The sequence below is a fragment of the Amblyomma mixtum genome, chromosome 9 (assembly GCF_055824585.1).
Source record: "Amblyomma mixtum isolate Tamu chromosome 9, ASM5582458v1, whole genome shotgun sequence".
Lineage (NCBI taxonomy): Eukaryota > Metazoa > Arthropoda > Arachnida > Ixodida > Ixodidae > Amblyomma > Amblyomma mixtum.
Window position 1 is genome coordinate 120122131 of NC_143020.1, and position 18180 is coordinate 120140310.

Consider the following 18180-nt stretch of genomic DNA (forward strand, 5'->3'; position numbering starts at 1 on the left):
ACTGTCGGTGTCTTCCTGACGTATATCTTATAAATAACCAGGAAGAATAAAAGTAACCAAGGTTTTAGGTGTCTGGATCATTTACTTGTGTGCATTTATTAATCATTTTGCCAGCAACAAAAGCACTCTTGGCAGCAGAAAGGAATATAATCAGAGACTGGAGACCTATAATTGCTTGGGGGACAGGTCTAAACTGTAAGCACTCCAGATATCAGACCACCAGGAGGGTCCTTGACTTTACTTACTTACTTTTGTTAGCTGCAAGTTACCACGTAGCCCGCAAGCTCATTCTGATGACCGCTTGACGGTGACCGCAGATGAGCTGATATGACTGCATTCTGGCGGCAAAGACGCCACTTTCACAAAGAATGGAAGAAGTGAAAAAAAGATACAGGTGTTTCTATCACTGGCTGTTCTTGCAAGGAACCTGTGGTGCGTCAGTGCAGCTTTTCCTCTCTCTCTTTTTTTTCCTGCAGATCTCTGCTACACCATTATTAACTTCGCTAGCGGAGATGACAGAGTTCTTTTCAATCTAGACGTGACGAGTTTGGATCGACTGGTGGAAAAATTTTTAAATCCAGTTTTCTCGTCAACAAATGCATCTTTTGCTGCTGGACAAACGCCAGCATACACAGAATGAGGCTTAGAATCCATTTTTAAATTTTTACTTGGAACAAAAGTCTTAATGGAGTTGGAACAAAAGTCTTAATGGAGTTGTCCCTGGTGTTCGCTTAAAGGTGCAGTGAACTTGCAGGGAACTTGATCTACACGTTCCAAGCATTCTTAGAAACTTCTACTTATTGCCCTGTGTGGTAAATCGGATTAACGTTCGGCTCCCGCCTTTTTTTTTAATTCTCCCCGTACGGTGGGCAGAGTCGACCAACGCGTGGAGTGCCTTTCAGCCGGCTCCGTGGAGGCTTTGCTTTCGCTTTATTTGTTTTTTTAGGTTTCCGTGAATATATAGTTTTATTTGCAGATTATATAGTCGCAGAATAAGCCCGCAGAAATAAAAATAAGCGCGGACTATTTGCTACTACGGATTGCTATGTATTACTCCGCCGATGGCAGAGCGGTAAGCCTCCACGGAGCTGGCTGAAAGGCACTCCACGCGTTGGTCGACTCCACCCACCGTACGGGGAGAATTACCCCCCAAAAAAAGGCGGGAGTCGGACGTTAATCTGATTTAATTCGGGAAAGCGGCCACACAGGGCAATAAATCGAAGTTTCTAAGAATGCTCGGAACGTGTAGATTGAGTTCCCGCGGCAGAAAGACGAGTTCAGATTCCTCTTCACTGCACCTTTAAGGGTAGAGAGGCACTGAATGCCTTTGCATTGGGTGGCCTCGCTATGCCAACGAGCTGCTGTTTTTTTTTTTTTCTCCCCTTTCTCTCCCCCCCCCCCCCCATGTGTCTGTCCTCCCTGGTCTCCGTGTGTGTGTGACGCTGTATTCCTCTTCTTCTTGTGGGGGGCCCACTCTGGCCAGGGCAGAGGAGCTGCCGCCAGAGTCCCCGTGGGAGCCCGAAGTGATTGACTACGGTCACCGGCCCGCCGACCTGCCCGGAGGAGGTAAAGCCAAGTAGCCGAGCCGGCCGTCGTTGCGAATAAAGGGGGCCTCTCATGTATGTTGTCTATATGCCAGCCACCGAGAGAGAGAGAGAGAGAGTCTTCCCTCCTCCTCTACAGCCACACCCACGGCGTGTGGTGAGGGCGGAGGGGAAGGAAAAACCTTCCGCGCACATACGGCTGCGCATAAATAGCTCGTCTCGGGAGGAAAAAAAAGTTTCCATGAAATTCACACTAAGCACTTGGGTAACATGTGCGAAGCTGTTGTGCACACGTGAAGAAGTCTGCGACGCAATGCTTTTCGTTTCCGTTCGCTGCTCTCGCTAGCCTGACAATCCTGGGAAGGCTAAGCAGTATTGTTACTGCAGGTTAGGGCTATTCATGTAGAAATGCTTGTTTCTGCTAGGCAGTCACAGTTTACTTCATTTAAACCATCCTTGCTCTCTCTGTTGCTGCTTGCAACAGTACCAGTGACATAAACTCCTCCAGTGTTGGTACTGGTTAGAGGTACTAAAGACGTAGCTTTAGCTAGCAACCAACCTGCTGCGTAACAGCATGTCCTCGCTGTGTGTGGGACACAGGTCAGCAACGTTCTGTTAGCTTCTTCTTATCCCAGCCCCGCCGTCCAGGATCTATCGTGCACTCAACGGCTGTTTAGCACGCATGTGCATAGTGGTACTACAGCTATAGTAGGACACAACTTAAAAAAAAAAAAAAAAACGGCGGTAAAAATGGGCCATGGTCCATGGTGTCCTCTGTAGTAACTCGCCTGATCAATCACAACAGTGAACGAAGTGAGCTTTTTAATATTTGAATACTGATAAGCCAGAAGCATCAACATTCTTCAACTTGTAGCTTCGTGTGGCGGTGAGCTTCTTGTTTAGGTAACAGGAAAAAGCTTACACAACAGACCACCGTCTTTTAGTTGCATGTGGTGGTCTTGAATGTGGGCGGAGCATCACTGCAGACTGGAGTTGTATCCGACTATGGCCGAGCAGCACGTCTAATGGAGGAGCGTAATGTCAAGTAAAGCAGATGTAGCATTTTGTAGCTTAGCAGCTTCTGTGCGGCACGTGCTTCTAGCCGTAGCTGTGTAAGTGTGTCCACTGCATGTGTAATGTCAATAACTGGGGGAGCACCAGTGTGCCAAACAGAAGTTGCATATCACCAGGATATACTGTCCCAGGGTTCAATGGATACCCTGTTGTAAAAGTAGGAGACCAGCAGTAAATCCAAATATCATTTAGATTAATGCTAGCAAGCTGTAATTAAATATTTGTCTTGAACTCCGTAATTTGAGTTGCGTCAGTCGCATTAATGTGCTCCGTTGCACGAGGTACGAGTAGGCAGTAGCAAGATGACGTGCTTTGGCAACTTCAAGGAGACGGCTAAGTGATTCTGGACTCCCGAGAATGCCTCGCACGGGAAAATAAAATTCTTTGCGAGCTACAGTGACAACATTAACGTCTCTGGCTGACTAAAGCCAAATTTCAAGCCTGTTATAATTGCAATAAATTGCATTGCACTCGCCTCTTTGTGTTCTTGAAAATGGTAGTATGTAAGAACTCAACTACCCTACCCATCGATGTTTGCCACAAATGTTAAAGGTGTAAAGGACTTTATGGCTACTGTTAGTTTACTGGTCTGCAATTAAAGCTGTATGCAGTAAGGTGGTTAACGTTCTCATAGGAAAAACAAAAGTGCACTTTGAATTAAATCAAATAAATTTTCCTTATAAGCCACAATCTTGGTATTTCTTAGCTTAACTGTTTGCGATCAAAAGCTCTATGCAGAAAAGTGGTTAATGTTCCATTCGCATAAAAAGAAAAAAAAACCTTGGCACCAGTGCTACAAATTTCTGGTTCAAGTCAAATACATTGTACTTAGATTGTAGGAACCCTGGCATTCAACCCAAGAGAAGCTACATGGTTTTTGTTGTTTTTGGAGCAAAGAAGGATGGTTCAAATATACAGCACATAGGTGCTTGTCGTTGCGGCACTTTCCAGATGGACAAAGCTGTTGCCGCGCCGTTAAGCAGCTGACACTTCTACCACTGCTACTAGTTGGGGGGGCGAGAACTGCATTCCATGTCAGCAATTCTGAGGAGTGTTGTTGAAAAATGGTTTAAAAGAACGTCAGTTTGGGCGAGATGGCGCATATTATTTGAGAGAGAAATTAGTCAAGAGAGGAAAGACACTTACTCATTCTCCGTGCCATATGAAGGTAGAGTTGTTTGTACCATTCTTCTGTAAAGAGCTTTATTGGCACGCTGTTGAAACATCACCCGCCTAAACTTCTGGCTCCATTTTGAGCTGTAGAATTCTCCATTGCAAGGCCATCAGAATGTGGAATTGCACTTAACTTGTGCAAGCTTGAATAACATTGCACAGAATTGCTGATATAGAGTGCAGGCAATGTGTGCCTACAAAAGTGGCACGGGCGTGAGCGGGGCTGCCGCCTCTTCTAGTTGGTCGACAGTAGGTACCTAAGAGCAGCTCAGTGCCAATGCCAGTGTGCCTGTGCAGCCTCTGAAGTCGCTGTCAAGTCCAGTTTGTGTTGGTGTGCCATGTTGTGCCAAGGTCGTAAGATTGAGAGACAAAAATTAGCGGTACCACCTAAGCGATTTTGGAATGTTCAGCAGTTGCCTGACGGGCGCAATGACAGCATTGCTGGCGTCTGATGGCACTGTTTCCGTAAAAGAAGCAAAATATAATAGGGAATTAAGCTAGTAATGAGGCCTTGCATACTGCCTCTTGGGCAGTTTCGTGTGCTATTGCTGATTAATGTTGTTATAGAGATGGCTGAAAAATGCATTGACTCCAGGAGTGAAAAGAAAAAAACGTCCAAGCATCACAGTGGTCGCACGCTAAATGCTTAGATTCGAAATTTTTTTGTGCAGCTTAGCCACTTAGTTTCATCTGCGGTATCATTTACATTAGTGCTTACTAGTATGGTAGGTTTCAAAATTAGCAGGTAATTCCCATTTTGTGGAATAAAGTTTTATACTACTACTACTAAAGTATTGTATGAAATGCTTGTATTTCATGCTTGGTATATTAATGCATCTTTGATTTTACTAATGTAGTTGCTCCTCTTTGATTGCATGCGTGAAGTTTTGTTGATCAAAGCTAACTCAGTTGCTAATGACAAAGTGAAAGTTTAATGCTCAATTGGTTTAAAGAGACACCTAAAAATGAACGGGCCACAAGCTAGGTAGTTGTAACCTTTCAAGAGCATTGTCTAAATGATTGAGTTCTTATTTGTTGGTTGATCTTGCCGCATGGGATATCTTCGGTGGTATCGAGTGAAGGCCAGTAGTTGCAGCATGGCTGCTATTATGATCCAGTATAATCAGCTGTGGCACTGATAAGCCAAAAAAAGCTTCTCTGGGATCACTGCTGAAAAACTTGTATTCGGGGAAAGTGTGGCACATTGATAACGATGTGCTGTAAAGGGACACCCGAGGACAAAATGGAGGTCGGCGTGTGTCAGTTGATTGCTGCATTCTAGTAATAAAGACGCTACTGTCGCTGAGAATGGAGCTTCTTTATAAACTACAGAAGTTAAAAAATTGAAATATAGGCGTCACTAATGCTTACAAGCTACTTTGATGACTTCAAGTACTTTTTGTTCGCGGATCTCTCAAGCTAGACTACTCCACCATCCACTTCTAGCCAGCGATTATGAAGTCCATAATTACCGTATATTGCCGATTATAAGTTGACTCCGATTTTAAGTCAACCCCCCCCCCCAACTCGCAACCCCCTTTGGGTCGATGCTGACTCACACTGCGGTCCTAGCTCGCCCAAAAAGTTTTTCAGAAGGCTTAGTCATAAAGAAACATTTATTCGTTCCTGAGGCATCTCTGACTCGTTGTCGCTTGTGAGGACACAGTTGCAATCATCATCTTATGAGCCACTGCTGCCGCTAGTTTGTCGATAACAAGTTGCTATCGTATTAAAACAAACCTTTGGTGCATATCTCAATTGAATTCAAGTTTTTTTACGCAGATCCACTTTCACACAGTGTCTGACAACTATTGTGGAATTAGGAGCTCACGGGGCGTGATATCATCCGCGACTCTATCGAAATTACTTTTGTCCCCGCATATAGGCCGACTTTAAGACTCTGGATGCAAGTCAACTCCAATTATAAGTCGACCCCCCAACTTTGGAAGGACATTTCTTTTTAAAAAAAACATCGACTTATACACGGCAATACAGTATCCAACACGTCATCTGTTTTACAAGCTTGAATCAAATGACAAGAATGTTGCTTTCGTGTTGCTGAAGGAACGTAAATTAGTTTTACTCAGAACAAAAATGGGATGGTGGTGTTCTTGGTGTAATTTTAATTAGCGTACATCGCACAGCTTTTCACTGTACTCGCTGTGCCTTTGACTGGTCTGTATCAGCGTCCTGGAAGCTTGCTTTATTAGGCTTAGCTTGCCTTATTAGGCTTAACTTGCCTTCTTAGGCACACATGCTGCTGGCACTTGGCAATGGCACTGGAAGCTGGAGCACGTACGCAGCCTTCTTGCTAAGCGGCACGGAACTGCTTGGCAGGTTACTAGAACATTGTTATGGAAATAACCTGAGGCTTTTTGCCTGGTACTCTGCGTAACTTATGCTACAGTGCAGAGTCTTCAGCCACATGACCTGTTCACCGAACGGGCAGTGGCTGTGCTGACGAATCTGGTGCACCTAGACTTTGTGCCAAATTAAGCCACTCTTGGCAAGTGGGCTGCAGTGCTACCCCCTTAATGGATGTTTGTCACACTTGGCGTAGCAAAGCCATCCAAAATCACATAAACGAGCACGCTCGTCAAGGGCTGTCCTGCCCAGCTATAGACCCATACAAAATGACCAGTAGCCGTTCGTCGTACAAGAAATTGGAGAGCATTGACAGGTACGTGAGCGAAAGTACCGCCTGTCTGGCACATAGCCGGGCTCAACCAGGCAGTGTGGGCTCATTGTTGCAAGCTGCATCACGGTGGAAAAGTAATTATCAATCTGGGTTCAGATTTTAAGCAAAAGGAAATCTGTACAAAAACTCATTTCGGTGAACGAGTTTAACCCAGGACCACTGCCAAACTATACCCTGTGCAACTAACTCGCCAAATGCGAAAGGCTGTGAGCACTTCTCACTCATGTCTACTAAAGTTAGCATGAATTTGTTTTGCTTAAAAATAGACTGTGTGTGAAAACAACTCTCTCCTTTATTTTTATTAAGTGCCATTCCAACTACAACTCTTAACTCTTAATAGCGTTTGCAGTTAATATCATACTTGTCAATAAAATTTGTACTTGTAGGAGCCATATGTGCAAGAGCACTAATGGTATGAGAAGGTGCTTTTACACTTCAATCTGGCTTCCTTGTCCTGAAATTTCGTGCGTAAAGGTCACCGGGGACCTCAGCATGACTGACAGAACAACACTTTAAAAATAGTGTGTTGCTTGTTGCCACGACCTCCCTGGCTCGCTCCGCCCATAGCCTTCGCATTTTGTGAAGTTGCAGCACGACTGAGTATAGGGCAGTCACAGCCCGTACAGTGCCTACCATATTGGCTAGTAAGTGAAAAGCGTAGCCATGTTATTGGCACTTCAAAGTGGGAGTGATGTTAGTCCACTAGGTCTAAGGGAGTCCTCCTTGGTAAAGTACTATCGGCGTCAAATGAAATGCAAACGAGAGTATTGAAATGTGAACTGCAAAACTGATGTAAGGAGGCAGAATTCTAAGCCAATTGATATTTGCATCGAAGGTGTACAGATCGTTCTTTGGCAGCCACACCTTTATTTTCCTTCCAGCAACTAAAATTTGATTGTGCTAGTGTTTCAGTGTTTTGTTCATGTTTCTTTTGACGCTGATGGTACTTTTATGACGTGAGGCTAATTGTAACTAATGCCCTCCTGAGTGCAGCCATGCAGCTACTACAGAGGAGTGCATTAAATCTTGCGTTTTTCTCTATATTACTTAAGTTTGAGAAAGCCAGTTGGGATTTCTATGTGGCCTTCAGGCTGCACACAGGTGGATGTTAAATTGTAATGATTTGCTGCTCAAAAATCTTTTATACCTTGGGGGGTTCCCTTAGAACAATGCACAGGCTCACAGCATTGCTCACAGCATTGCAAGCTGTGTGTGCTTTAATACATCGGTGTGCAAAGAAGCATGGGGGCTTTCTCTCAGCTGTGGTGTCCCTTCATCTGAAGGGACCGTTTCAAAGCATTCCCACTTATGCCTAGTCTTAGGTTTTGAGGTGTGCAGTCCCATGAAACTGCAGCTTAACGTAGCACATGGCTGTGGTAGACTTCAAAACGCACAGCATCAAACTAAAGGATTTTGACCACTAACAATCTACCATAAGTATGGTTGCTATTGATCACTATAACTTACTTGGCAAAGCTTGCTTGTTATTTTGGCACTGTGGTCCTGGGGCCTTCTTAAGCAGTGGAGCCCATCTAATTAGCACAAGGCTAGTAGGCATGACTCGACACAAAATGCAGCTTGCACAGCCTATTCACAATTTAGCCATACAGGCAAGTCAGTGACCATAAAGTAAATTTGGCAGCCCTGGCAGGTCTTTCAAAGGCTGGTAGGCCACTGCTTTGTGAGGTAGTATACAGGTTGAGCCCTAGTTGCATTCATAGCCTAGTAGAGTAAAGCTGAACTGAATATTCATGAGCATACTTAAGGAAGCTAAAAAGAAAGAAAAGGTAGTCTGTCTGCACAATGCAGTTTTAGACAGTACCTCACAACCAGCTCTGCCCAGCCACTTGTCTTTATTGGCAGTAATATCTGTTGTGTGAAATCAGTAGTTAGGCCTCAATGGTAAGTTGCAACTGTGCACTGCAACAGTATGCAGAAAATGCATGGCTTCTGAAAAATTTCATAAAAGTAAAGGCACCTTGCATTATAAGGCAAGTTCAACAGCTTAATGGCGTCTAAATGTAAAGGTTCTCTGCATTATAAGGAAGGTTTAGCAGCTTAAACAGTAAAACATATCCACTGATGGCTATGGAGAAAAATGTTTCAAAAGTTCAAAGCATGGAACTGTTGTAACCTTCAAGGGCTAGCTTTCTGCAAATTAGGTGAAACAGTTGACGCAGGTGTAAGTTAGGATTTTAAAGCTAATGCCACAGAGGTGGTGGTCAGGGCAGTGTTGGCTAGCTGCAGGGGGATAGATGTGAAAAACTTGCACAGTGAGAAGGGGCAGCTTCCTGCAGCTAATTCTGTTTTAAATTAGTGGCTCCAGTCTACAGCCAGTGTGAAAATCCCGCCTTTTCTGAAAAGGGCAGTCACGGTGCAATAGGGGAGAGGCATTATCACGGGGCTTTCGCATATCTGGTGCAAGCCCTGCATTCTTGGTTAAAGCCCGGGGCTGAGTATGCAAATCGTGCTGGAAGGCAGCTAAGGCATCCCTTTCCCTTTTTTTCCTTCACAGCAAAGTTTGAGTCATTCGACTATGGCCATGGGAAGGCTGGAGAGGCTGATAGAAGGCAAGAACCCCAAGGTGGGTATGATGGCTGTCTAACTGCTGGCAGTGGCTATAATCTGAGATCACTTAAAGGTGCACTGAAGAGGAATCTGAACTCGTCTTTTTGCTGCGGGAACTCGATCTACACGTTCCTAGCATTCTCAGAAACTGCGACTTATTGCCCTGTGTGGCCGATTTCCCTAATTAAATCGAATTAACGCCCGGCTCCCGCCTTTTTTTTTAAATTCTGCCTCGTACGGTGGGCGGAGTCGACCAACGCGGGGAGTGCCTTTCAGCCAGCTCCGTGGAGGCTTTGCTTTCGCTTCATTTTGTTTTTTAGGTTTCCGTGAATAAATAGTTTCATTTGCAGATAATATAACCGTAAAATAAGCCCGCAGAAATAAAAATACGCGCGGACTATTTGCTTCTACGGACTACTATGTATTACTCCGCCGATGGCAGAGCGGCAAGCCGCCACGGGACTGGGTGAAAGGCACTCCCCGCGTTGGTCGACTCCGCCCACTGTACGAGGCAGAATTAAAAAAAAAAAAAGGCGGGAGCCGGGCGTTAATTCGATTTAATTAGGGAAATCGGCCACACGGCAGTAAATTGAAGTTTCTAAGAATGCTCGGGACGTGTAGATTGAGTTCCCGCGGCAAAAAGACGAGTTCAGATTCCTCTTCAGTGCACCTTTAAGAATGAAGCTGCAAAAGCCAGTCAGAGGGGGCCCTCCCAACCAATGGCACTGCCCTCTTATCATATGCAGCCAACCGCCTTGCACCTGCCACAGCAACTAGCATTTGCATGCTAGCAGGTGCAAGGTTGACCATGATGTCTCAACAGTAGGTTGATTCCATTGATTAGGGGGTTCCTTTTGAGGGTTGTTTGCTGCTTCGTTCTCGAATTGCATCCGACTGTAGCGCCGAGTTTTTCCGAGTTAAGCTGTTGCGCTTGGTGCAGTGCTGGACTACGGCCATGGTAGGCCAAGCCGCGAGCGCTCGCCCATGATGGACGACCTGGATTTCCCGCCAGCAATGATGGATGGCGGAGGTCGGCCTCCGCCTCCTGTACCCGCGCCTGCACCGCCCGAACCGCAGGTGGTCTCTGCTGAGGACCTGCTGGGGCTGCCCGGCCGCGAGTCGCGCCCGCCGCTGTTGTGTGTTGTGGTGCGCGGCCCGCCGGGCTCGGGCAAGTCGTACCTGGCACGGCTGCTCAAGGAGCGCGAGATGGGCGCTGCCGGAAGCGTGGCGCCTCGAGTACTGGCCCTCGACGATTACTTCATGCAGGAGGTGGAAGTGTCCGAACTGGACCCAGACACAGGCAAGCGCGTGAAGCGAAAGGTGAGCTGCTGCGCACTGTCTCCAGGGAGAGGGCCTTATATAATGGCTTTTTGTAACCCATTGTCAGTGTGAAAGTGGGTTTGGGTTTATGGGTCTACAGCGTTTAACGTCCCGAAGCAACTAAGGCTATGAGGGTTGTAGTGGAGGGCTCTGATCAATTTTGACCACCTGGGGTCCTTTAACGTGCACTGAAATTGCACAGTACACGGAGCTCGAGCATTTCGCTTCCATCGAACTACGACCGCCGCAGTCGGGATCGGACCCACATCTTTCGGGTCAGCAGCCAAGGAGATCTTCGATGGTTTGGATGTAGCTATAGCCCTACGACGTAAAGACACCAGAAGTTTAGGAAGGTGAAAAGTGCAGAAGGTGTGCTGCGATTTGATAACACTGTTGTGGCTCACTCCTGCATTTCCTTCAGTCTCTTGGCATACTTTCTAGGCCTATGTTTTGTCACTGCAAGTGCTGTGCAATCATGGGTCAGTTTTCTTTGCAAGAGAAGAGTACTTTCACATCTACGTCATTAAGGAGATAAAAAAGAACCCAACAGCTTACCTTGTCGAAAAAAAAGAAAGCTATAGCACAGGAACTTTGCTGCGGATCGTGTGTATTGAACGCACTGCACAGGGTCTCTCTCCTGTGCTTTGCTGCATAATAGCTGTGCTGTGAATAGAAGGGAAAGGGTCAGCAACAAAGAGACAGTGATGTCGATAAAGGTTCTTCCAAGTCTCCTTTACGAAAGACATTCGTTTTTTTTTTTGGAACAGGAGTTCCGGTACGAGTACGAGGCTGACATGGAGGACATCTACTTCGGCAGCTTGCTCAAGTCGTTCCGCAAGACTGTGGATGGCAGACTCTTTTCGTTTGTGCTGGTCGACGCAGTGCTGGCGCGGGTACAGCAGCTGGAGCAGTTTGCCAGCTACGCGCGTCAGAACGGCTTCCAGGTGTACGTCTGCGAGCCGGATTGCCTGGACCCCGAGGAGTGCCACCGGCGCAACGTTCACGGCCGCTCCCTCGAGGACATCCAGAAGGTGCCTCTTGGGCAGCCTCCTGCCCCCTCCATGTTCATATCCCATCCAAACCGAAGGCAACTGCTTAGCTTACTTTTATCATTCTTGCACAGATCGTGGACTCCTGGGAGCCCGCGCCCAAGAACTACCCCCGGCTTGACTGCAGTATTCTGCTCAACGAAATGGAGGACATGGTGAGGGTCCCGGCAACTCGTCCTACCTGTTCCACTTGTAGAACTGTTCCCATAGCCCTCACAGCGATGCACACAGTGTGATTAACCACTGGAATGGGTATGCGCAACCTACATTGAAGGGTGAGTGAGAGGGCCGATTTCCTTGTTGGAAGGGAAATTGGCTCTAGTGTACTTAGGTGAATTCCTCCCTTAATGGAGTGGATAATTACTCCCTTAATGGAAATTAGATTCGCTGAATATTGTGCACAGGCAGTACAGGCAGGCGACACAGGCAGGCAGTGGTGACAATGAGGTTGTAGTAGCTGGCATGTGAGGCACCAGTTACCAAGACGATGCAACTTGACTGCACTTTAGGACGGAGAGCTGCCACCAGCCGATGTGACTGATGCTGGTGCTGAGGGCGGTGGTGGCGATGCTGGTGCTGATGCGGCACCCGACAAAGGTGACGTGGATGAGGAGGAGGAGGAGGAGGAAGAGCCCGTGAGTACCGAGAAATTGGGGACAGTCTGGCTTCAGTTTGACTTGAGTGCTTGTAGAAACTTGGATTTGACTCGAGTGTTTGTACAGGTCCACAAGCCGAGCCGCTGGGAACTGATGACAGACACCACAGGCAGTGGCGAACGACTCTGTAAGTGAGCTGCCAGCATGTAGGCACTCTTGCTTGTGCTGCTGACACTGTCCCCTTCGTGCAGTGAAACTGGACGGCTTGAGCAGCCACTGTCTCAAGCACACGTCCATGGACGATTACCTGCAGCTGCCCGACGACTACGAGGAGCGACACAGTGAACCGGGCAAGAAGCGGGTGAGTGATCGGCTTTGGGGGACCCTGCTCGAGATTTTGCAGGCAGTGGTAAATAACGGCATAAAGCAACGGGACCTGCCATGCAAGGCCATTATCTCAAGTTGGCACACAATGATGGGACGGGCAAGCAGCCACGAATGGGCATTATTAGTTGTGAGAGCTCAGAAACTCATGAGGAATGGACAAGGAATGGAATCATCTTAATGATGTTACAGTACCTGTTTTTGTGATAAAACAAGAGGTTTATTAATGCCAGAATTGCCAGATGTGAAACCTTCATTTCAATGTACAAAGAGGGATTGGCATATGATTAAAGTTTTGCAGCTTCTCATCCCTTTTCCTTTCTTTTTGGCATTTTCTGGAACCTATTGTGTGGCTTTCATGATGCTCAGTAAAGATTGCAGTTGTGGGTCTGCATTGTGTGCTTGTGCCTTCGTACTAGTCTCTTCTTTTCATGTCATTTCTTGCATCCATCAAGCATGCATTGATGGGACCAAGTCGCATGTTTTGTCTTGACATACTTTTTTTCCTCTGTACAGGTACGGTGGGCCGACATAGAAGAGAGCAAACAGCAGAAGCGTATGCGGGACATTGGCTTCGTTGTGGGCCAGACAGATTGGTCCAAGTTCACAGACCCCAGTCACGCAGAAAGAGCACTCACACGGACCAAGTACATCTGAATCACCCTTTCCCTCTTCCACAATCATGAAAGAAAAAAAAATGCACATGTCCACTTGTTTCAAGTGCGTCTGTCTCATTCTCTGCTTGGACCATCTCTTCTTGTATGTAGTGGTGTTAGACTGGACTCTCTGCGGAGACTTTGTGGCTGTGGCGTTCAGCTGGTGTGCTAGAGGTTGCGGAATTGAATCCCAGTCACGGACGCTGAATTTCGATAGAGGTGAAATGTAAAAATGAGACCCTTGTGTGCTGTGCAACATTAGAGCACATTAAACAACCCCATGGAGTCGAAATCAATCCGGTGCCCTCCACTATGGCGTCTCCCAGAGACCACGACCACATTGGGACATCATACCCCACATATCAATGCCATGTTGGAGTGGCAGGTCAACAAACGGATTGTAATAGACAATTATGGTGGAAATTTGTAGAACACACCACTGCCCTGTGCACCTGCCCTGACCTGACTTTTTCCCCAGTTCTTTTGGGCTATACCCCGTTTGTTTTATTTTAATCTTTTTTTTTACATACAACCTATAGCCTTCGCAGTGGCTCGGTAGTTATGGCGCTCGGCTGCTGACCCGAAAGACGCGGGTTCAATCCCGACCGCGGCGGTTGAATTTCGATGGAAGCGAAATTCCAGAGGCCCGTGTACTGTGCGATGTCAGTGCACAGTAAAGAACCCCAGGTGGTCAAAATTTCCACAGTCCTTCACTACGGCGTCCGTCATAGCCGGAGTCTCTTTGAGATGTTAAACCCCCGTAAACCAGAAATACGCTGTGGTGGCTCACTGGTCAGGGTGTTGTCTACAGAGCCGGAGAACCCAGGTTCAATATTGGCCACAGTAGCCATGCTTTGATGAAGGTGAAATACAAAAAACACCCACATGTGCTTTGAGATGTCAACACAAATTAAAGAACCCCAGGTTGCTGAAATTAATCTGGAGCACCCCCCCCCCTAATGCAGTGTTCCTCATAACCCATGTGTCGCTTCGGGACATTAAACCCCACAATTCACAATTTTCTTCTATATAGTACGATTGAATTTGTTCCTTTGTGGCGTTTTAGCAACTGCAAGCCAATGTCATTTAACATGCTAAGTGATGTAATGAAATAGTGGCTTGCAGGAAGTCTTTTGCACAGAATGGCTTCTTGTACTTGCAGGTATGAGCATGGATCAAGCATGCAGTGTTTATTCACTCAGCACATAGTTGATGTGAAAGGTCTTTTTGGAGTTTAAACTTTGGTTGGTTGAGTGAAAGTACGATGTACACGCCACATGATGCATGGAAATCTGTTGATGTGCCCTTTGTATTTTCATGCATTAGGTATTTGCATGGTGCAGTTAAATCGCATAGCAAAGGTGACCTGCTGATACTTCGCTACGAGTATTTATATCATTACAAGTGCAGGTGACCTTGACTGCAAATTTTGTGCCTCTATGCAGGCTGCTGCTGCAGCCAGCAAATAGAGGCTGACATAGCAATGAATCTGATGACCATGTAGTCCTGTTTGCAATGAAATTTTATGCCCCCCGACTTATGCTGCACGCACACATAAAAAGACATGGCAATTTATTTTACTGTAAGAAAAGAATTCAGTGCCAGGTACTGTGTACAGTAGTGGGAGATATTCAGCTGTTCCTTCAAATGTGCGCCTAACAGCCTTTTATGTAAATGTGAAATATCATGTGTGTCAGTTACTTCCTTTGCTGCTAGAGGGAGAAACGATTAATATTTGTGATGATTCATAAGTGAGGAATCAAATACTCCGGTATTCACAAACTTCCCAACAAAACTGCACTTTGTTATTTCTACTTCATCATTATGCACCGTTCTGTTCTTGCAAGATCCAATTGTACATTATGCCAACATAAGATGCCAGAGATGCTGTACATTATTGAGAATGCGTGGGGCAAGTCTACAGTGCAAAACCGTGCTTGGCTGGTTATGTTTGGTCGAGCAAGACTAGTTAAGGTCCACACTCAGTCCAACAATGCTCGCTTATTAGCTTAACAGCTGGTCGAGAAGATCGGGCACTGATGCTGGCTGGCTGGCAGGCTGGCTGGCAGGTGTGCTGGAAACGGCTTGCTCTTCGGCAGCGTCACCAGCTGCAGAACTAGCTGCAGCACCCTCTCGTATGCGGCGCTTCTTTGCATTGAGTACCAGGCTGAACTTGGCGTACAGCTCGGCCTCCATTTCTTCCTTCATTTGCACACTCCTGCAAAATAGGAAGGGCCATTCAGTGCTCACTTCGTTCAAATTCTGGGGTGGGATTCCAAATTACACGTCCCTAGCTTTTACTTGCAGTTTCCTAAAAACTCAAAGAATGATGCACTTCATTATGCTCCCAGTGTGATAATGGGATTCCAGGGGTTTGTGTACGATCTAACAGTGGAACCATTATTGTCCACTTGAGCGCAACCAGGCAGCTACAAAGAGTGCTGCTACACCTAGGTGCATAGAATATAGTTATTCGCAGTTTACTCTGCAGCTCCAGCGGAGAGACTGCCGAATGCCGCAGGGCAAATAGTCACCCAGTTGTTCGTACTTTCTAATCACGGTTAACGGGAACAGGGGAGCGCATGGCCTCGCATACTATGGCGCATTCTAACGGGACCGCTATGAACGGTACCTTAATCCATTAATAGGGAGCCAACAATGACAACGGGACGAAATGCTTCGTCCATGAGTGCATTTGGAATGTCTCGGGCTTTCACAGAAACACGAAAAAGCGGCCTTCCTTTGGCAAGCGTACTACCTCTCCAGCTGTTCCAGCGTCCGCGCTTGTTCCTTCCGCGTCTTGTCCAGCTCTTCGCGCAGGCGAGCGAGGCTGCGGTCGCGCCGCTCCACGATGCGCATCACAGCCTCGAGCAGTCTGGAACAGCCGTCTTCGGCGCGTCGCAACAGGGCTTCGCCCAGCCTGAACTTCATTCCTTCCGCTAGCCGCTCCATCCAGGAGAAGCGAGCCTGGTCCTCATCAACGGGCTTGAGTTGATACAAGAACTCGCAACCGCCGCCCGCCGTGAGCGCATTGTGGAACGCGGAACGGGTCTCATCCGGCTTCGTAACGTGCCCTGCGAAGCACTTACTGCCGTCGCTGAGCAGGAGAGCGTACTCTGTAGGTTCGGCGACGGTGTAGAGAAAATAGCGAGAGCCTTGCACTTCGATTGCTTGCACGAACTCCTCGTGCTCTGAGGTACCCGTCGAGTCGGAGCTGCTCGCTTCTGACACGAGCGAAGTCATCTTTCAAATTTCGTCTCCGAATTTCGTTTCTTTTCACGACCGGCAACATCGCGGGACATGCAAGTCTCTCCTGTTGCATTCACCCATTGTTTATCGCAGCTCAAACTCGTAGTCGAATTACCCAACAGAATTGTGTGCCTTTCGCTTTTTTGTGACTATCGGTACGTAATAATTTCGGCAGTTTTTGGTTCACCGCGCACTCGAGTCTCGAGTACTGCGAGCATGGAGGTAAAAAAACTAGGAGGGAGTGCGCTCAGCCTCTGCAAGCCATCCTCCTCTGACGCCGCTGCCGAGGGCCCTTTTGCGCACTGACTCATGGGAAATAGGCCCTCCTCCACAGTTACCAGACTGCCAGCCAGCGGTGCTTTTTAGTGAACGTCCGTCCTCCGAAGTAGCGCAGCGCAGCGCTTTGGCGGAATGCGTACCGAGCTCGAGGTTGTCTGCAGGCTCCGCGTCTCTGTTGATTACACTCTTGAGTTTTTGGGTGCACTGTAGAAAACTGCGGGTAAAGTTTTCATCAAAGGGTGCGGCCGCGACCTCGTCACTGTTCAACTGTGGTTCATAAAGAGAATGGAGAGGAATTCATTTCGTCGTTATACACACATACGGAGCGTTTATTTCAGTGCATGCTATGAGCGGAGAACTCAAGAGTAGGCGAAGAAACGAGCCTCTAAAAAAGGGCGAAGCGGCTTCCAGAGCGCTCACGGTGGACGGACGTGTTGAACGAGCGCTCCGGCGCGCTGCGCAAGATTCTATTTCTCGGGCAGGCGGACTTCGGCCCGCCCATGGGCCCTCCGTTCTCCGCTATTCTCAAGGCACAAGTCGTGGCGTATATGTGCGCGGTTCCGACGTGAAATTCAGCAGTGAAGTATTTCTCTCTCTCTCGCTGTCGAGAGAGAGTGCCGGCGGCTTTACGTCTGCCCCTGCGCGGGGTCTCCCGGCCACTGCGCACAATCACTTACAAAAAGAAGTAAACTGTATGTATACATAGCCGCGCGCTCGTAGCGTCCTGTCTCGGACTAATCGCGCGCGCGGCATACTGCACTAGCGGCCGGGGTGGGGCGCCCGGCCGCGTATACCGTCGGAGGTAGCACCCACGGAGCGTTCGTGTCACGCGTGCACTACCTGGCGAAGAGCCAGCGGGAAGTCAAGCCCGCCTGTTCGATGAACGCACAGAGGCTCACCACTGTTCTGTCACGGATATAGAGGCTAGAATATCACGGGTGCGCGCAGTGCCGCGCGGCCACAGGAGCGCTTCGAGACTGTCCGGGATGATTCCCAGCGTCCTGCAGGCCGCGAGAATCTCGCGACGCGGCACTGCAGAAGCGGCACAGCGAAGGAGCATGTGCTCCAAGTGTCTCCACTGCGCCGCAGTCAGCGCACGCGTCGCTCGGGGATGGTGGCCGCTGCGGCGAGCGAGCAGTTTGCGCTCACCACGGAGCCGTCAGTGAACGCAAGCAGATGGTCGCCTAGTTGTTCGTACAGCGAGAGAGCGAAACCGAAACCGAAATCCAGCTAAGAGCTACCACTGCCTTGTCACGTGAGGGCCTATTTCCCATGATGCTTTCCATTATATTTTTTATGACTAGGCTTCAAGATTGTGACGTCATGGTCCCTCCTAGTTTTTCTTCCTCCATGACTGCGAGTACCGCCAGCACCGCTGAGCGGCTGAGCTCTGGCTTCGACTCGACTTGGCTGCTCTGATGGCCGCGAAGTCGGGCAATTAAATTCGACCGTGAACAAACTACACCGAAGTATTTGTGAATGTAAACATGGTTAAACTTAATTGCATTGCGCCGTTGCATGTTAAGGCGCTCATTTAGAGTGTTTTGTGCCACGCTCCTAGCTTGTGTTCAGTACATGGGAAACTCGAGA

The 18180-nt window shown here is 47.8% G+C and overlaps 2 protein-coding genes across 2 annotated transcripts in view; one reads left to right on the forward strand and one right to left on the reverse strand.

Annotated features, from left to right (window-relative positions):
- LOC149331021 (uncharacterized) overlaps window positions 1-13121 on the forward strand; it is a 52558-nt gene extending 39437 nt beyond the window's left edge. The window contains exons 9-17 of the mRNA XM_089561739.1: window positions 1484-1566; window positions 9005-9073; window positions 9998-10377; window positions 11145-11408; window positions 11501-11581; window positions 11936-12061; window positions 12149-12209; window positions 12274-12383; window positions 12923-13121. Of these exons, the coding sequence (XP_089417865.1) occupies window positions 1484-1566; window positions 9005-9073; window positions 9998-10377; window positions 11145-11408; window positions 11501-11581; window positions 11936-12061; window positions 12149-12209; window positions 12274-12383; window positions 12923-13063 (1315 nt within the window). The 3' untranslated portion in view covers window positions 13064-13121. The remainder of the gene's footprint in view (window positions 1-1483; window positions 1567-9004; window positions 9074-9997; window positions 10378-11144; window positions 11409-11500; window positions 11582-11935; window positions 12062-12148; window positions 12210-12273; window positions 12384-12922) is intronic.
- A 1496-nt stretch (window positions 13122-14617) lies between these two features.
- LOC149331022 (uncharacterized) lies at window positions 14618-16600 on the reverse strand. Its single transcript, XM_089561740.1, has 2 exons — window positions 15821-16600; window positions 14618-15280 (listed from the first exon to the last, which is right to left on the reverse strand). The coding sequence occupies exons 1-2, from the start codon at window positions 16303-16305 to the stop codon at window positions 15067-15069; spliced, it is 699 nt and encodes a 232-aa protein (XP_089417866.1). The 5' UTR covers window positions 16306-16600; the 3' UTR covers window positions 14618-15066.
- Window positions 16601-18180: the final 1580 nt, after the last annotated feature.